This window comes from Podarcis vaucheri (genome assembly GCF_965113315.1).
Source record: "Podarcis vaucheri genome assembly, chromosome: 1".
NCBI lineage: Eukaryota > Metazoa > Chordata > Lepidosauria > Squamata > Lacertidae > Podarcis > Podarcis vaucheri.
This window is the reverse complement of record NC_138759.1, coordinates 105,102,082-105,122,675: the sequence shown is the minus strand read 5'-3', so window position 1 is coordinate 105,122,675 and position 20,594 is coordinate 105,102,082. Positions and strand designations below refer to the sequence as shown.

General features: G+C 41.2%; 1 protein-coding gene across 6 annotated transcripts in view; it reads right to left on the bottom strand.

Annotated features, from left to right (window-relative positions):
- Positions 1 to 20,594, bottom strand: part of MBD5 (methyl-CpG binding domain protein 5) — a 105,079-nt gene that overhangs the window by 34,973 nt on the left and 49,512 nt on the right. For 3 of the 6 annotated variants that reach the window (XM_082197269.1, XM_082197274.1, XM_082197272.1), the window contains exons 3-4: positions 4,947 to 5,625; positions 3,352 to 3,454 (exon numbers count right to left, since the gene is read on the bottom strand). In XM_082197269.1, the coding sequence (XP_082053395.1) occupies positions 3,352 to 3,454; positions 4,947 to 5,059 (216 nt within the window). In that variant the 5' untranslated portion in view covers positions 5,060 to 5,625. Of the gene's footprint in view, positions 1 to 3,351; positions 3,455 to 4,946; positions 5,626 to 7,119; positions 7,295 to 20,594 lie in introns of all 6 variants that reach the window. The other 3 variants (XM_082197270.1, XM_082197273.1, XM_082197271.1) reach the window with 2 other exon arrangements.

Here is a 20,594-nt window from a genome sequence, read left to right as displayed (position 1 = left end):
CATACAGCCCCACCATCAGGTACGGGGGGGGGGACACTTTAAAAAAAACTTTTTTATTAAAGATTTATTGGTTTACAAAAGTATATGCAATGTCTCTTTTTTCAAGTTACATTTTTTACAGATCAGTTTCATTTGTTGAGACATTAGTATTAGATTAAGAAGAAAAGGGGGGGAGAGGTGGAGGGGGCCATGGTGAGTGGGAGTAGGGTCGGGTGGCAATGTTTCTATTTTACTTGATGTATGTGTGGGGTTTTGTGTCAGCGTTGCTTGTGCAGGTTCTCTTTGCTATTTGCTTGTCTTCCTTTCGTGGTGAGAGAGGTTGGGGTTGGCTTAAGGTGTGGTTGTTTGTGATTGCCTGTGGTGAGTGGGTTGGGTGGCTGTTTTTGAATCAGGTTAGCCAGATTGATTTCTATGCTGTTGGCGGATTCTTGTCGTTGTCTTGTTGGGCTGCGTATGTGTTAAAGGGGAGCCATACAGGGGTGAAGGCATCTTCTTTCATTGGGGGGCAGCACTTATGTGGGCAAAGTAGAGTGGAGTTAGACACTATTTTTGTAGCATTTTCAATGCCATTTCCTTCATTCAGTATGATACGAATTTAAAGGGAAACTTGCTCCACATGGCTGTCAAGTCTGCTTTGTCAGATATTTAATAATAATAATAATAATTTTTATTTATATCCCGCCCTCCCCAGCCGAAGCCAGGCTCAGGGCGGCTAACAACAATCAAATAATCCAACATTCTAAAAACATTTCATTATAAAAATTAATTAAAATCAAATTGATGGCAACCATTAAGCAAAATTCTGTGCAGATTGCCAGAGGAGGGAGTCAGGCTGTGCCCTGACCAAAGGCCTGGTGGAACAGCTCTGTCTTGCAGGCCCTGCGGAAAGATGTCAGGTCCCGCAGGGCCCTGGTCTCTTGTGACAGAGTGTTCCACCAGATTGGAACCGCAGCCGAGAAAGCCCTGGCTCTAGTTGAGGCCAGCCTAACCTCTCTGTGGCCTGGGACCTTCAGGATGTTTTTATTTGCAGACCGTAAGTTCCTCTGTGGGACATACCAGGAGAGGCAGTCCCATAGGTACAAGGGTCCTAGGCCGTATAGGGCTTTAAAGGTTAAAACCAGCACCTTAAACCTGATCCTGTACTCCACTGGGAGCCAGTGCAGCTGGTATAGTACCGGATGAATGTGATCTCGCAGCAAAGACCCCATAAGGAGTCTCGCCGCGGCATTCTGCACCCGCTGGAGTTTCTGGGTCAGTCTCAACGGCAGCCCTACGTAGAGTGAGTTACAATAATCCAGTCTGGAGGTGACCGTCGCGTGGATCACAGTGGCTAGGTCAGGGCGAGAGAGATAAGGAGCCAACTGCTTAGCTTGGCAGAGATGAAAAAATGCCGCCTTTGTTATAGCTGTTTGACAGTCACAGATTCCTACATGAGATGCAGCCCCTCAGCTGTGCTAGTATTCTATACAATTTGGGAGACCAGACCATGTTCCATTCATTCAAGTTTAAGAGTCATTCAAAAGAAGGCAACCGGATTACTGCAATGCGCTCTAGGTGGGGCTTCACTCATGCTTGATCCTGAAGCTGCTGTCAGTGTAGAATACTGCAGTGTAGAACTGCTGACAGGACTAAGGCCTTGTCAGAATACAACATCTGTGCTCAGAGGATCTGCACTGGTTGCTTCCAGACCAAGTTGAATATCTTACTGTTAGCATATAAAGCCCTTAACAACTTGGGACCAGTTTACCTATGAGATTACTGTACACCCACCTCCCATGCACTCCCGACCGCTTCAATTGGCACTACTACAGGTGCCACATAAAACCCATCCCACATTTGTAAGAACTCAACCATTTAGTGGCAGCAACCTGCTCTTTGAAACTCCCTGCCCATTGAAATCAAGCAGGCACCTTTCACTGTATTCTTTTGCGGTGCCTGATAAAAACATGTTTTTTTAGGCAAGCCTACCCAGATGCTTAGAAAGTTGATGTAATTTTAATCTGTTTTAGTATCTTAACTTTTGTATGTTTTAAAGTAATGGTTGTGGTTCTTTTTAGATTTTCTTGTTTTATCTTTTTGTAGATATCTTTATCTTATTTTGTGAATAAATAAGTTCCCTTAGGGCACCTTGCTTATTCTGCCTTACTATATATTCTTCTGCCTTGGGTCATTGCACACTCTTCCTTATCTACTACTGTATATCTGGCAAACTGAATTTCTAAGAGAGTTCACACAAACTGCTACTAGGGAGGAAACACAGGAAAGAGCACCACTGCAGGAAAAAGAAAGCAATGGACAAATTGTGGTTTTCAAGGCCACTACAATTTTGCTGTCCGCTACTCTACTGTATAGTATTGATTTGATGTATAGCACATTGTTTTTAAATGCAACTGGTTATTTATTAATGGTTTGATTATTTCTGAATTTGTCATTATGTTAATTAGATGCTGCAAAGCACTCTGTGATCTGGTTGATGAAGATCACAGAATGATGAAGATAAACAAACAAACAAACAAACAAACAAACAGAAAACAGAATCCTTGTGTACTGTAGACCACTGGCAGTAATAAGAACACAAATGTTGCAATGTGGAGTTATCATGGACTGGTTGGGATATAGAGGAATGATGGGAGGAGTCAGCTGGGGAACCAGAGCCCAGAGCGTGATGGTGGGACAATGATGAGTGATCAGAAGGAGAAGATTGGGAAGAGGAGGTGCCAGAAGTGGAGGCAGTAACAGGGCTTAGTGAGCTGGGAGAGTCTGTGGCAGAGAGAAGTCCAGAATCAGATGCAGAAGCTGAAGCAGGGGAAAAGCAGGGGAGGAACGAAGCAAAGAGGGAGAGGTAAGTCAGGCTGGAGAAGAGTCATGGGTGTCTCCCCTTCCTGCTGCGACAAGCTCCCCTCACCCAATGTCTCCCTGAACCAGAAGAGGAATGCAAAGTACAGAGGAGACATTGGCTGTACACAGACACAGTCTCCGATTGCTTGGAAAAAAACCCCTGAAGAGGCAGGGACTTAAGATGACTGGGGGGGGGGTGTTAGGGACTTTCCGTTTCAGCAACTGATCCATGGGGCGAGAGCTACTTTTATATTGTGAACTGCTGAGATCTATGGATGAAGAGTTTTATACAAATAAATTTACTTACTTAGCCTACTAAATAAATAAATACACTGAGCATTCACCTTTGAACAACCGTTTAGATTAATTATGTCAACCACGCCAATAAGTAATGCATCTTGTTTTCAAAACGGTTTTGTTTCTAATTAATGACTTTTAAAATTTTACAACAATATATTTAGTTCAACATATATTCATTTTTCATTCAGCATGTTCACAGTTATCCGATTTTACCTTGGGAAGGATGAGGGGACATTCTAAACCACACTTGCATGTTCCATCAGTCAGCAGATACGTTTTAACCTGTTCCAAACAGGACAATAAAGACCCACTAGGACTGAAAGAATAAGAAAAATGTAAAATATGCACATTAATGAATATTGCTGGAAAATACTTCACATACAATTGATGTATCAGTTTGGAACGCACGCACGCATGCTCACACAAACAGAGAGTACAGCTTCACTAGTCTGCAAAAGTTTCCACAGAAAAGTTAATGTAATTTCTGTTCAAACTTACATCAAACTTACTTTTCTCTAACCTACATTTTAACAAGAACTCAAGGCTAGGCATTTCAAAGTTGCTCCATTGTTCTCTTGGATGTTGCAGGGTACCAGCTTGTCTATTAATGTATAATGCACAGGATAACATATAATGCACAGAAGGATTGAGGAACTAGTACACACAGAGGATTAGCTTCACATTTCGTACTGTTTAAAAGAGCCTACAATCTCAAGAAGTTCCTATTTCAAGTAGTAAAAGGTTTTCCTCCAAATAAATAAAGAAGAAAAGAAGAAGTGTAAGCTTAGACAGGCTTTTTAAAGACAAGTTTATTCCAAATTGATAGCAGGACCCAAGTCCTACTGTGCAACAGACATTTCATAGATATAGGTCTGCCTAAAAAAAAACAGTCACAAACCCAGCCGGGGAAACTGATGTTTATCTGAAATGAATGGAAACGGTCTTAGAAGACAGTTCTTTAGGGATATAGGAATATGCTGAGTCTTTAAAGTGTTTCTGGGCAATGAGGTTGCTCCTCTGAGTAAATGTGTTGGTTAGATTGTATATAGCTGATGGTAATTCAAGCTCTTACACAAGGAGCCACTACTGGAGAAAGTAAACCTTGGATAAACACAAATTAGGTAGAAATAGACAGACAGATAGATAGATAGATGATAGATAGATAAATGGGGGAGGGGAGAGAATTATATTTTAATCTATTCCATCTTTTCAAGCATTAGCAGTTTTGTTGGGCCTGTGTATGGAGAAATTCCAAGGAAGAATTTTCTTAACTGGGAATGGAATGGAATGGGCTTTCACATTCTGCAATATCCTTCTGAGCTACATTTTTTAAGGCCTGTCTTAGCATCTAATCTTATGTTCCCCAGAAGCGTAGATGAGAGGCAACAGGATGCAGTGGAAGTGCTTCTCAGCCAGTGGGGGAAGGGGTAGCAGCTCTGACATAATTTTTTCCCACCTGCATAGGGAAAGTAGAAACTCCCCTATGAGGAATGATTACAACGTGTGTGTTTTAGAGACAAGGCAAGTAAGAGGAGATGTGCCGGAGATGTAAAAAAAATTGGTGTGGAGAAAGTGAATAGAGAAAGGTTTTTCTTTCTCTTGCGTAGCGCAAGAACTTGGGGACATCCAATGAAGTGGGATGTTGGAAGATTCAGGGTGGTTAAAATAGTTCTTCTATCCAGGCTTTGATGTCTGGTGAGGTAATGCATTCCAGGGTTAGAGAAAGAGGACTTTGGCTATCAAGTCACCTTTCGCGGAATTACTTAAACAGAATAACTTCCTATTCCAACATGCACGTGAATGCTTACCTAATATACAGAACTCCATTTTGATCTACCCGCCGTTGCCAACCAACTGGGACTTGTACTGCAGGCAGCCCTCCATCTTTGTCCCCACCGTCACACTCCTTGCCTCCATTCATTTTTTTTGATACTGCTTATGCCTCCTCGGAGATATCAACAATAAGATGATATCCTTAGTCTATATGTCATCATGGCCTTCAGAAGGCGGCTGCACAGCACAGCAATTCCCAGTTTGTACAAAATGCATTGGGAGGCTCTGGCTCAGTCGATAAAATCTGCCATTTTTGTTGTTGACAAGTCAGTTGCCCATTCTGATCAATATTAAGTATGAAATGTTTTATTCCTTATGTAGCCATAAGGATATCCTAAATGGGTAAAAATGAATGTTTCCAACTTGGGAAAATCATAATCCATTAATGCTCTGTTACTGGCCAAGAAGAGATTGAAAACATTTACTTCTAGTTCAATAGCATGACTCCAAGCTTGATGACTGCCAAAGGTAATTTGTATTTTGAGAGAATAAGTCCCATTTTTGAAGATTTGTCACGGCCAAGAACTCCAGGTATTAAATCCTTTTTATATGCCACATTCTTTTTGTTTCCTTGTCTTCTTCCATTCATTGTCCAAGGAACTCCTGGACGCCTCTTGTGATTCTCTCATGATGACACAGCTCCAATATGAACACCTGATGGGGGACAAAACACAAGCAGCTAAGTAATATTACCATTAAAATGAAAGTAATGTCTGTTATCTATTTGCTCTGATTGGTGCACTGCAGAGGACAACAGTGCAACTCTTAAATAAATTTTAGTAAAAACTTTAAGGAAGCACAAAAGGTGGAACAGGGTCCAAAGCTCTGCACAACCTAGATGACTTAGTATTTGTGTTTCCCTCCACACCTAGCACCTCCTCACGAACTAGAGTTGAGATTCAAAAGCAGTTTGTGGTATCACATAATTCTAGTGTTTAAAGGTAAGAAGTCAAACATGTATTCAAGCATGTCTACAGAAGCTGTTTGAATTTAGGCTGTATATAGAGATAGAGCGAGAGAGAGAGATTAAAACTGAAACATGTGAGAATGCTTAAGAATTCAAGAGAAAAGACAGGAATAAAGATTATATTAGGCAGCTTGGATGAATATTGGCCTCTTCTTTTACACTTTCAAAGGGAATTCCTACATTTATTCATTGCTTTGCATGAAAGTATTTATGCAACTTGGTACGTTAACACATTGTAATCCTAATCTAATTAATTCTGCAACAATTTATTCCATTACAATCTCAAAATAGAAACACTAGTCTACAGAAACTTTGAGCATTCATTGAATTTCTGATTACATACGTGAAAAACATCACACTTCTCCCTGCGCTGAAGCAACCAACAGGGCTTACAGGACAGATAGCACAACTTGCACACAGGCCTAAGTCTTTGCCAGAAATCAGATACTATCCCCTTATTACATATGCATAGATCGATGATTTTTACTCATTAGTCGGCAAATAAGAAACTAGTTTTTAATAGATAGTAAAACAAACACATGCACTGGATCATTTCAAGAGATATAGTTTCTGCAACAGATGCAGGTAAAACACATTAACCACAGCTTGCTGCATGTAATTGCTGTGTGCATATTTCAGGTTACGAGTGCTGATTATATTTACTTGCTTTTTACCTCTCCCTATACAGGACTGGTACACTGAAGTACTAAGGAAGAAGGTGAAAAGTCCTGCAGTCCTGGAGGGAATGTGAGGAGGTGTCATGGTCCCAAACCAGGAATCCTCAGTTGCAGAAGACTCCCACAAAAGCAGCCTTTTAGGCTCTAGGGCCAGCAGTTCCACATACTCCCCGAACCCCAAGGAGAAACTTCTGCCATGGGGCTGAATGGACTGCAGACTCACTGGAGGATCAGGAAAGCCCCAACAAGCTCTCTTCAAAGTAGTGTGAAATCCCACTGCTTATATTAGAAAAAAAAAGTCACCAGCTGCAGAAAAGGGAGTAATTCTTTAACTGGCCACATACAGAAATCAGAGGCAGGGTTTCCACCATGACTACCTAGTGCAGTTGCTCCAAGATGCACTGAGACAACTTGTGTTTTGGGCCTCAGCTGTAGGACCGCTGAGCACAGTCCAGCCCCAGCCCCTTGGCATTTGTACAAAGGCCTGGCTGCTCCTTGCCTTACCTTCCTATCTTTTCCACAACTCTGGGCCTACCGATTTCCATCTTGCTTGGGCCATCACCATCCCTTGGGGTGGACATCACCATGGATCAGGATATAAGGACTTTGTAGCCAGGCAACTACCACTTCAATGTCAGCAACCAGGGGTATGAGAAGGGCTGAAAAGAGTCACAGGGACCTAATGAGAAGTGGGGAATTAAGGCTGGATAGGTCATCACAAAGGAATGTAAGCAGCTGAGATTCATTTATTATTATATGTAAGCTGTCTAGAAGACCTTTCTGGGTTGAAAGGTAGGGAAGAAACTGAAATAAAACAAAAGGACATGTTTAAGCATAAGTAGTATGTCCTTCAACTATCTTCTAGAACACACTCAAGACGTGTGCATAAGATGTTTTTTATTTATTTTACAGACCAATGTCTACTATGTGTGCTACACTTCACTTGGAAACCAGCCCAGAGTGCTGCCTTATATCTCAAGAGGTGGCTGAGAAAAGGGAGAACGCTACACACAGAGACACACAGCATAGATACACAAACTACTACAGATTAGTCTCTGAACTGACAGCAAGGCACCAAACATCTCCCATTGTTTCAGGCCCAATTCACCAAGCCTAAGACAAAATAGGTGATGCTGCAGCACCTTCAACTGTATAGCCACAAACTCTTTCCCCCACATCCCAGGACCAGAAAAGGCTCCTGGACTTGATACTGCCTTTTTTACTATTAAGTTTTACCGACTGGATGAATGGTGTGAGCCTGTTTTCTGAAGCACTGTTTTGGGCTTGAGACTTCTCTTTGGGAAACGGGCTATAGCTTAATGATAGAGCTCATGCTTTGGATACACAACATTCCAGGAAGAGCTGGGAAAAACTTCTGGAGCGCTGCTTCCAGTCAATGTAGCCGGATAGACAGAGTCAGAGCACTGGTCCAAGGTAGCTCTTTATGTTCCCATTTTGGCTGTGAGTCCTGGCAGACCTGCTCCCTGCCCTGCAGGCCTTTCCCCCCTGACCTGGGGGGGGGGGGCGGGCGGGCGGGCCTGACACTACAGCCACAAAAGCTGAGGCTGCTGCATGGACTCTTGGGGTGGGGAGTTGTTGTTAAAACTGTGTTTATGGAAGACAATCTTACTCGGCTACGAGTGATCACCAAAGAAGAAGAAGAAGAAGTAGTTGGCAGGGGGGTTGCTGCTGCTGTTGATGTTGGTTCTTTTGTATTCATTTCAGATCTTGTGATTTATGTGGAAAATATTCAGTTTGGCTGTCTATTTTTAAACGTTTTGTTTTTTGTTTTATGACTACTTTTGTTATGTTCTTGTTATGTATTTTTTCATGTTGTAAGCTGCCCTGAGCATCGTTTGAAGTGTGGAAAGACAGCATACAAATAAAATGATGTGCGTACATATGTTGTCAGTGATGCTGGACAGCAACTCTAAAGGCCAGAGTATATAATACACAACAGGAATTGGAAGAAAGGTGTCAATGGAATTGTATGTGCCAGGATATGTGCGAGGCTACATATGGCTGAAAGAGGCAATGCAAAGGACCTGTGCAAGTATTTCTAGGGTCTGTTTACTGGAAGCTTCTTTTTCAGATTAGTACTTTAAAAAAAAAGCCCAATTTTATTTTAAATGCCAATGTATAGGTAAAATTTCAATGAACTACATTTCAGGAGTTTCCGCCACATGTAGGTACTCCCTCTATATACCTAACTGCTTCTCGTGACAGGCGTTTCACAAGTATTTAATAGTATTGAATAGAAATAAAGTTCAACCATCTTCCTATTATCTGTGACTTGTCAAATATGATAAACAGCAGAAGTAATTTGCATAATTGTCTATGGAGATTTTACAAAAAAATTTTTTAGCTAGCACTGTTAGTAGGCATAAAGTGCTTGCTTCAGCTAAGAATGTCACTTTCAGACCAAGTCTACTTTCTGTCAAGCCTTTTAACCTTGAAAAGTGTTTGAAGTTGGACTGCAGACAGTAGTGTCAGGGTTTTAGCAATGTAAAAATAGGAGCATGTGTGTGCTTTTAAGCTTAAGCCACTTAGCATTAAAATTTCAATTTCTTTTCCTCCCTCCTCCAGGAATAAATGCTGCACAGAACATACGAAGGCCCAGAAGACAAACATCTTGAATAGTGCTAGCAACTGTAAATGTAGTAAAAGAAAGTATTCATACTGCTCACGGAACATTTCAAAATGATAGCTTTCTATTCATGTATGACAATAATACACTTATACACAATTGGGGGGGGAATCCATTTAAACAAGTGTTGAAGACAGACAGCTTATTACCTGAATGCAACATAATTGGGCAGTATGAATTTGGCAATCGATACACACAGAAATTATGAAAGCCTTTATATAGGATCTTTCCCGCCTTACCTATACAGTGGTACCTTGGAAGCTGAACGGAATCCTTTCCAGAAGTCCATTCGACTTCCAAAATGTTTGGAAACCAAGGCACGACTTCTGATTGGTTGCAGGAAGCTCCTGCAGCCAATCAGAAGCGGCGGAAACCATGTCGGATGTTTGGGTTCCAAAGAGCATTCACAAACTGGAACACTCACTTCCAGGTTTGCGGCGTTCAGGAGCCAAAACGTTCGAGTCGCAAGGCGTTTGGGATCCAGGGTATGACTGTACTATGATCAGTGTACAAAAGACTGAAATGATCAGGTGCCTGGGTCTTACCCTCTTCTGTTAGTTGGATCACTGACACCAGGTAGGTGTGGCTTTTATTTACGGTATTTCCCACTAATCATTTGAGAAAGGTAGCCTAGAAAATGTAACTAATTACTGGTGCTCCCCTCTGACAACAACCAATAAGTTACTAGTTGTTACTGACCCAGTATTCCTGAAATTGTATTTTATTAAACTAAACAGGTAATGAGGGACTTAACGTGAGGTAATCGTGGTATTAGGCAAATGTAAGAGACGCTCTTTTTTAGAACTTGGTTTGATTAGAGTCAGAGGATTTCTTGCTTTCCAGAAAAAAGCAGCTTGTCCTGGAGATTCAAATAATAATAAATGGCAGCAATAGACTGGATATATGGTTTCTGTCTTCACTGTTTGGGAAAGATTTATAGAATTAAACTACATTCCATAAAGAAAAGAAAATATTCTACATTTGACCGGGGGTTAGCAAAAAAGCCCTATTTGTTTGTGTGTGCATGTTTGCAAGCAAACACACTTCAATGCATACAAACATAGTGAGACAGAATGCCTACTGCAAAACAGTGCAAATAAGAAGCAGGAAATTACACATTCAGCATCTAAAAAGAAAGAACCCCTTAATGTATGTAATAAATATAGATTGAACAGTCACAGGGTTAAATGCTTCTCCTGCTTATTTTAGTTAGTTAAATTGACTCAGCAGAAAAGCAGAGACTGAAGAAATGAAACTGTAGTACAGATAACTATTCAGGTCATGTTTTGATTATGAATATACATGGAATTCATCTGCAATTTTAAAAGGAACAACACAGAAACCAAACTAATAATTCAAATGCATGGGTTAAGCATACAAAATTTACTTGGAAGACGTGCACAGCTTTTTTGTGGCATAGTTTTTAAGAGAACATATTTATAGTAAATTCAGTTGCCAACAGTGAGTATAATCACATGTAAATTAGTTGTGACTAAGTCTGTAACTGTAAATACATGTATTAAATAGCAAAGTCCAAGTAAGCATAGGATCAGGATACATATTGCACTGAAGTAAGTGGAAGAAGGCAAAGCAGTTCTTAAATTTCTAGAAAAAGAAATCCAAGGATTCAAATCTGTTAGGAATTATCAGCCTCTTATCTGGAAACTTCGTAATTCTGATGAATTGTGATTCAGGGTGAAGAAAATTCGCTCTGCACAGGCTCAGATATACTGGGTCATTTTTCACATGTTCCAGGGTTGAACATAGAATCGAATACAGAGCTCTAATCCGATATGAAACCCTGAAAGCAAGAATTTGTCTGTGGTGTTTCATCTCATTGGCTTCCAAAGGGACTTACTTGTAACTAACTTTAGTCACATTATTTTAATACAAATATTTTATTGTGTTTATATACTAATATCAGTTCTAGTCTTATACTCAGGATGATGTAGCCAAAACTGAAACACACCCACAAGAGAGGTAGAAGCAGATTCACAGTAACCTTGAAGTTCAAAGCTTTGAGGCATGCACAAGTACAAAAAAACTACCGAAAAACACCAAAGAGGAGAACCCCCCTCCCCCCAAAACCAGGCCCATAAAAATTCAATGGCACTGGATATTGAGAGACTGGTGGAGTTGGTGGAAGGAAAAACCTGATAGCTGAGTGGAAGGAGTGGTTGGAATAGTCACACAAAGTGTAGAAAGGAACATTGCCTAGATAGGCCACTTCCTGGTTCAAATTGAGAAGTGATTTTTAGCTATATCCAAGTCACAGTACTGAGAGCAACTCATATAAACCAATAGAGTAATCCAAGATGCTAATGTAGGTAAAGGTAAGGTAAAGGACCCCCGGACGGTTAAGTCCAGTCAAAGGCAACTATGGGGTGCGGCGCTCATCTCACTTCAGGCCAAGGGAGCCGGTGTTTGCCACAGACAGCTTTATCGGTCATGTGGCCAGCATGATTAAACGGCATCTGGTGCAACGGGACACTGTGATGGAAACCAGAGTGCACGGAAACGCTATTTACCTTCCCGCCACAATGGTACCTATTTATCTACTTGCACTGGTGTGCTTCCAAACTGCTAGGTTGGCAGAAGCTGGGACAAAGCAACAGGAGTTCACCCCGTCACACAGATTTGGTAGATGGGACTGAGCACCAGGGGTCCACTCATGCTCGCCAGGCACTGAATAAGTAGTGGCAAAGAGAAGAGTTACTGCTCTTTCTAACTCATTAGTTCAAAGTCAAAACCCTAACAAATATTCTAAAGCAATTGTAATTCACTGTCCCCATATGCAGGTTGGGAGGGGTTGTGACTGAAAAGAGTGAATTATGACAACCCTGCATTGTAGCACACACTAAATATTTCAGGTCAGGTTCTTGGTGTTTAGCAACAAACCTGCTGGGTTGTCCAGAGTTATTCTATCCCTTCTGCTGAATTTAAGGTTGGCCGAAGCTGAGAGAGTAGTATACAACAAGCCGACTGTGTAGTTCTTTGCACTATTGTAGGTCGGTGGGCTATGTTTTCAGCTGCCTTACAATGCAGGCAGGGCAGTGTTATATTTCAGACAAGAGGTGGGGCTACTTCCAGGCAGATCAAGCACTCAGTTTTATCTGGAAGCTTAATGCACCACTGACATGCATGCAGAATGATCACATTTTTAAATGTTCAAAACCAACAACTACTTGAAGTAAGGCCCAAAAGAGAGCAGGAACTATATTTGATGCCAGCATTTATTCTTCAGCTGTCTCAGCCCACAGTTCAGATAACACAAACATAACACAAACAAACGGCAACATTTTGTCGCACAGCTCTGCTTGTCTATATACTATATCAGGCATCCCCAACCTGCGGCCCTCCAGATGTTTTGGCCTACAACTCCCATGATCCCTAGCTAACAGAACCAGTGGTCAGGGATGATGGGAATTGTAGTCCAAAACATATGGAGGGCCAAAGGTTGGGGATGCCTGTGCTATGTACTAGTACTGATTTGAGTCTTTTAGCACTTTAGCCAAAACCATACCAATCATACAAAAGAGAAAGAGAGAGACTGGCGTGCTTGAGATAACCCTGAGGCGCATACTAGTACAAAAAATCTGCAGAAAAGAAGTTAAAGAATCAACCCCATGATTTCTGTAGGACTATAAAAGCAAAGCAGGCTCTGGCCTCTGCCACTGGCTAGGGAACCAAGCTTCCTTGAGAGGTTGCATCCTCTCCCATAGAAGTCAGTGTTCCCAGGGATGAAAAAGAGATAAAATAGGGAATAGGGCACAACTGTCTCCTCTCCCCCCCTAAAAAAAGAAAGCCCCTACCTCACACACGCAAAATTCAGCAGACATGACATACTGTCGGGTGGTGGGAGAAAAACTGAATAGGAGAGGAACAGAATTAGAGGTGGTTTTAGGACAGCACAACTGGTTCAGCCTCACGGGGGCCATGCAGTCATGCATGTGCTGAAAGCACACAAATGGGGAGTTACCTGTATTTACCAAAAATGGCATGGATCCACTTAGCTACGTATTTTATAAGTACCTTAATATGAGGCAAGAAATAGAGATCAATTTTTTTAAAAAAAAACATTGATTTCAATCGTGACAGCTTTTCATTAAACCAGACACATTAAACCCTCCTCAAGCCCATACCCTAGAAACAAACATGACTCCTCTTTACTTACATGTTTTTTAAACATCACCAGGCAACTGGATATACAGTCACTGAATCTGATCAGCTACACTTAACACCAATATCTTTTTTACGTTCCTCATACACATATCTGTTTTGAAATATGCACTATAAAGAACCATTTTTAAAAAAATTGTAGCCATGCAAGAAGAGCGAAAGGAATTAAATGTATAAAATTACTTTAAATTGTCTTGCCTTGCAACTGGAGCACTAATAGTGCAGAGAAATAATAAGTCATTCAGATCAAGCCTCTGTGCAAGAAAATGTCAAAAATATAGTGGGATAGCAAATTAAACCTGCAAATTATGCTTTTGTGCTGAAGCTATTTTTAGACGCATAATGTTTTCCTGAAGTGCTGTTCTTAAAGTTGTTTACTGAAACATTCAGCAAAATAATCAACTATTTCATGAAAAGTCTGCAATGAAAGAGCACTTCTTGCATAATTGGCAATATATTAGCACTAAATTAACTGTTTAGAACCTGGTTGATGCTCTATACTATTGTGAGTTCATGCCATCTTACAACCTATCATTAATATGTTTACCAGAGGATTACAGCCAGTGTGGTGTAGTGGTTAAGAGCGGTAGTCTCGTAACCTGGGGAACCGGGTTCGCGTCTCCGCTCCTCCACATGCAGCTGCTGGGTGACCTTGGGCCAGTCACACTTCTTTGAAGTCTCTCAGCCCCACTCACCTCACAGAGTGTTTGTTGTGGGGGAGGAAGGGAAAGGAGAATGTTAGCCGCTTTGAGACTCCTTAAAGGGAGTGAAAGGCGGGATATCAAATCAAAACTCCTCCTCCTCCTCCTTGGCAGTATGTGCAAGGACACGTTCGCACAGCCATGCCCTTCAATTGCCTCCCCTATAACATCATAGCATACCTCATGCCCTGTGCTTTCTATTACAATATACAGTGGTACCTCGGGTTACAGATGCTTCAGGTTACAGATGCTTCAGGTTACAGACTCCGCTAACCCAGAAGTAGTACCTCGGGTTAAGAACGTTGCTTCAGGATGAGAATAGAAATTGTGTGGCGGCAGTGGGAGGCCCCATTAGCTAAAGTGGTACCTCAGGTTAAGAACAGTTTCAGGTTAAGAATGGACCTCCAGAACGAATTAAGCTCTTAACCCGAGGTACCATTGTATTCTGCCTGAGACTGAACTCCCACCCAGCCCCAATGATTATGGATTAGACTGAAACAGTTAAGCAAAGCCCAAATCTTCTACAGATGCAATAAGTAATCTACGTGAATCCATTTGATTTTATGTTTAATTACTGAGGTGGGAAAGATACGAGTTGAAAGCAAATGATCCCAAGCAAGAATAGTGACTGTCATACGAGTAAATCAGAATCATGTGCAGCTATATACTACAAAAGAAGGAACACCTTGATAATTATGAATCTAGACAATTGCTGGAGAAAGGATGGGGAACCGTTCTTCGCCAGAGGGTTGCATTCTGTCAATATTCTAGGTGCCACAGTCAGTGGTGGGTGTGGGCAAAAGCAGGTGAGGCAATGAATGCATAGAAACCATATGGTCTTATCTATGACACAACAAATATGTAGCAATAAGGAAGACTGATACCCTCAAGACAGATTTTTCACATCCTAGGTAATCAGGTGTGAAATAAACGACCAGATTATACAACTTAATGATACAAGACCCGTGAGAGTGCACTGTAACTGTGGTCAAGCTCACTTGGATAATGGTGACAAACTGATCAAAAGGCGTGGAAAAATTTAGTAAAACTTGGTTTTCACTATGTTCATTCTTCAGTCTTAAAAAAAAAAAGCCAATTGCTGTGTGGTGGTCCATGCTCCCCTGCAACTGCTGAAAATGTTGGGGTCATTTTTACCTCAGCTACATGGAATGGGAAACTGAAAGAACTACAGAGCTAGGGTCTCAAGGGCCCTCAAAATGATTTATTATTTTCCATGTCTATAGATGTACATATTTTATTTCCATTTGTTGTCAGAGAAGATTATATTTTGTTTGTTTATTTGTATTTTTGATTTTATGTTAGCAAAGAGTAACAAAACAAAAAATACTCCAATGACCTGGTCTATGAACTTAATTTATATTTATGAAAAAGGAGTTCAAACTTGCTGTTGCATTCCCTCCCCCCCACTTTCATATAACACTGCCCTTAGGACATAAAGAACTCCATACAAGAGAATAATACATAACGTTAACACATTTGGATTACCACCAACTTGGTTCATTACTCAAACTTAGATAAGGAAAAACACCTTCCTATTTTCTGAGAAATTATTTCATCCTTAGTGCTTTTTAACTGCACAAAAGAACTTCTTGTGACAACAGCCATTAAATCACTTTTAAAAATATCACATTACATATCACACTGCAGTATTTTTATCGAGTGATTAAATGCTGGGTTCATCAGGCACTTGGGGAGCATTTTTTCCAACAAACTGTTCTCCAGCTACTGTCCTTTTCAATCCTAAAAATGACATAGCTGACAAGGAATAGATGCTTTCATTATCCATGATAATGGTATTATCGGTGGCTCACCAAATTGAGTTGAAAATTGTTTTATGCAAGAGATTATGAGGAAATGCAAAGGTGTCTTCCATGCACTGATGTTCTTGTTACTGAGCAGCTCAGTGTTGCTGCGTTTTGAAGTATACCCTTTAACCACAGAATTACGTGGTGTCTGCAGGCACAATTGCACCCAAGATGCTCTCTGGTGGCCATGAGACCTCTGGCTTTGCCTCTACCCTTACCTACTTTGGAAGTGGGGAGGGAAGCAAACGCGGGGGGGGGGGGGAAGGAAGGGTATCACTCTTTCCTACTTTCTTTTAAAGTTTTCTAGGCTGACTCTTAGCAGGAAGAGCCTAGCAGGAAAGGGGATAAGCGCCCTGAAAATATGTTCAAAAAGATAAGACAGACAAAAATAAGCACACATACACTAAGTAGAATAGCATTGCCACCCAACCCCACTCCACTCACCATTGCCCCCTCCACCTCTTTCCCTCTTTCCTTCCTAATGTAACACTAATATCTCAACAAATGAAACTCATTTGGAGAAAATGTAACTTGAAAATAGAGATATTGCACATACTTTTGTAAACCATGAAATCTTTAATATTTTTTTAAACAAAAGAATGAAAAAAGTAAGCACAAATTGTTTGTGCTTTGCAATAAAGTGCTGTGCGCGCACTTTCCTCTCTGTCCCTCTCTGGGGTTGGGTCTATATTTCCTGAGATATTGAGAGGGAGACTGACTGACGAACCAGCCAACCAACCAATCAAACAAATAAACAGGTCTGCTATGGCAGCCATTTTGTGATGGCAGCCTCTGATTCCAAATGTGCCCTTAGGTCGAAAGAGGTTGGCAACCGCCTGCTTAGGTTCTTCACAAGAAGCTTCTCCCTAGATGTGACTGTGCAAAGCAAGGGCTTATGCAAGCATGGCAAAAGAAGCAAGTGGTTTTGTACACTTACTTTAAAACTCAAGTTGTTGCTTCCCCTCACATCCTATAGAGGATGCATGCAAGTACTTCATTCCATATCTGATTTCCTTCTACACAAAAGCACCACAAGTTATCTTTAGGAATCTTTGGGAAAAGCAAACTTAAGGAACAGTAAAGACAGAGGTATAACGTAGCTGAACTTTATGAATTAATAACGAAATGGTTTATGAAGAACCAACAACCAACAACAATTCCCCCAACACACCAGGGCAGCATGCATCCACACACCCCAATGTTGTCCTCATGGCAACTCTGTGAGATAGGTTGGGCTGAGGGATGTTGACTGGCTCAAAGCTATCCAGGGAGAGTATAGCAAAGTGTATACAGTGGTACCTCAGGTTAAGAACTTAATTCGTTCTGGAGGTCTATTCTTAACCTGAAACTGTTCTTAACCTAAGGTACCACTTTAGCTAATGGGGCCTCCTGCTACTGCCGCGCCGCTGGAGCACGATTTCTGTTCTCATCCTGAAGCAAAGTTCTTAACCCGAGGTACTATTTCTGAGTTTGTGGAGTCTGTAACCTGAAGCATCTGCAACCTGAAGCGTCTGTAACCCAAGGTACCACCATAGTTTGAGTCTGTCCAGTACTTAACCATCATATCACACTGGTTCTCAAATGAGCAAGCCTTAAAATTAGTGGATAGCATAGTTCACCTACTGAGTTGTTTCAGATAATTCTTTGTGCTTTGCAATGTTAATTCTAAAAAAATGTAACTAGGTGAAACACTGATAATGGCAGTCAAGCTCTAAATCTAGGGGTTGGTAGAAAAAAGCCAAGGAGGAGAAATAGCCAAGGAGGTGGTGGCTAATCCCTCTCTTAGTTCATATTAACACAAAATACAACTTTAAAACATCAACACTCAAATTCTACACCCTGAACTGGAGGGAGCGGGGCAGATTTTTTTTTTAAAAAAAGTAACAGAGACATGGAGAAAGATACTGAAGAAAACAATATCGTGCAGGAGTCTTTGATGTGGTGCTCATGGGTACCTGTATTTCCTGTGGTGCCCAACAAAAGATCTCAGCAGATAACAGGTCAATAAACCACATTACCCGAGACTGTTCATGCTAACTGCTCAGTCTTATTTGCAGGGACTTGGCCTCTTTAAACATGCAAATATTTCATGGGATGCCAGGACTGGACACTTACCCTCCTTACCATTCTGAACCATTCGTGAGTTAATGAGACAGTACCTGATATAGATGCCTTTTTCCTTCATTGATGGGGTGGCTCATTGGCGTAACAACCGCATCATGCTTTGGTTCAGTCTTTGTCTGCTTTTTAATGTAGCAACCATTTTTTTTTTTTGTTATGCCACACACCTTGCAGCAGCCATTTTGTGACTAGCACTTCTCTTAAATTCTACATATGCCCACTGGCCCAAGGAGTTTGGTGACCTCTGAGACAGTACATCATAGGCCACACAAAAACTGTGCAAGCTATGCATGGTGCCACACACTAGCCCCCAGAAAAAAATTAGGAAACATTAAAGAAGAGATATATATTGTTCTGTTGTTGTTTTAATTCCTTGACCCTGCATTAGCAGCAATGACTCTGCTTTATTTTCACTCACTAAGTTTGGAAGAAGATTCATCTCAATAAAGAAGCCTAAAGAGAAGATTCATCTCAATACAGAAGCCTAATCTCACTAACATGCCTATACAAAACCTGATCCTTTCAGACAAAGTCTGCTGTTATTTTTTTTTATCCAAAGATCTAATTCTACACTAAGGTAGCAATCCTAACTTACCTGGGAGTAAGACCCACTGAATGCTTCAGTAAGCCCTATGGCAGGGGTCAGCAAACTTTTTCAGCAGGGGACCGGTCCACTATCCCTCAGACCTTGTGGGGGGCCGGACTATATTTTGAAAAAAAATTTATGAACAAATTCCTATGCCCCACAAATAACCCAGAGATGCATTTTAAATAAAAGCACACATTCTACTCATGTAAAAACACGCTGATTCCCAAACTGTCCAAGGGCCGGATTTAGAAGGCAGTTGGGCCGGATCCAGCCCCCAGGCCTTAGTTTGCCTACCCATTCCCTATGGTGTTTCAGTGCAAACGTGCACATAGGATTGCAATAAGCAAATTCACAACCAAATATTATGGCAAATCAAATTATGTTACTTACAGAATTCTGTAAGATGTATACACATTCCCTTAATGTGTATTCCCTTGTATGGCTTTGAACAATATTTAGCTTCTAACGAAGAATATGCAACTCACCTGTTGTTTCATGTTAAGCAATGAACTTTGATCATAATGGTAGATTAAATACATTACACATTATACTAATAATTATAGAAACCAGCATGTTCAGGTTGTGTATTTTGAAAATGAATTTGGCATGCTTTATTTTGAACTCAGTAATTTGGTATTTGCATATGTTTAACTGGCCTTGAGATATCAGTCAAATAGCAAGAATTAGGGTTTAGACCAGGAGCTAGCAAAGTCATACCCTCCAGATTTTATTGGACTCCAGCTGCCATCAGCTCCATCCAACATGACCAATAGTCAAGGATGATGGTAGCTGGAGTCAAGCACCCTCCTGGTTTAGACACAGTGAGGGAAGGTAGCTGGGGGCCATGACGGAGGGGGTAGATACAGGCACAGCCTCAAAGCCCTTGAGCTTGCCTCTATGTTCTTAAAACACATCCCTGCAAAAAGGGAAGTTAGGATTCACAGAATTACACACAAAAGTTTGGGCTTCACCAAACTCGAAGACAAAGATAGCAAAGGGTTTAAAAGAATAAATCCAAAGGAAGTTTCCAAACTACATAAAAACTACACCCCTACAACACAGGTATGCCAATGAAGAATCACACAAGTGTTCAACTTGAGGCCTATTGCTCTAATCCAGCAATGAATGCAGAAGCAGCCTTCACACATATAGCCAACATAAATCTATGGCTCGAATCCTATTCACATTTGCTGAGAGTAAGTCCTGCTATGGTGTAAACCACTAAGCCTCGGGCTTGCCGATCAGAAGGTCGGCGGTTCACATCCCCGTGACGAGGTGAGCTCCTGTTGCTTGGTCCCAGCTCCTGCCAACCTAGCCGTTCGAAAGCATGCCAAGTGCAAGTAGATAAATAGGAACCGCTCTGGTGGGAAGGTAAACAGTGTTTCCGTGCGCTGCTCTGGTTTTGCCAGAAGCGGCTTAGTCATGCTAGCCACATGACCCAGAAAAACTGTCTGCGGACAAACGTCGGCTCCCTTGCCAGTAAACCGAGATGAGCGCCACAACCCCAGAGTTGTTCGCGACTGGACTTAACTGTCAGGGGTCCTTTACCTTTACCTTTTTCAGTCCTAATGAACTCAATGGGGCTTACCTCTGAGTAGGCATGTATAGGATTTCACTGCACATCACATTTCCAACAACATTCTCTCACACACCCTCAGGTCTTACTGAATTAACTAGATGCCTCTTTCATATGTATACAGATGCCTATCTTCCTTCAGAGTAACTAATACTTGTCTGAATAAAATACCAGATTATGAAAGTTTTGGTCAAACACATTCAATCAAATGAAAACAAAATACCATTTTGCAGTGAAATTCAGAATTTTTAACTCTGAAAACTGTCATTCCAGAGTTCGGAAAGGGCTGTCAAACACAAAGTAGCAAGTTCAACGTTTTTGTTTATATAAACTCTGGAGG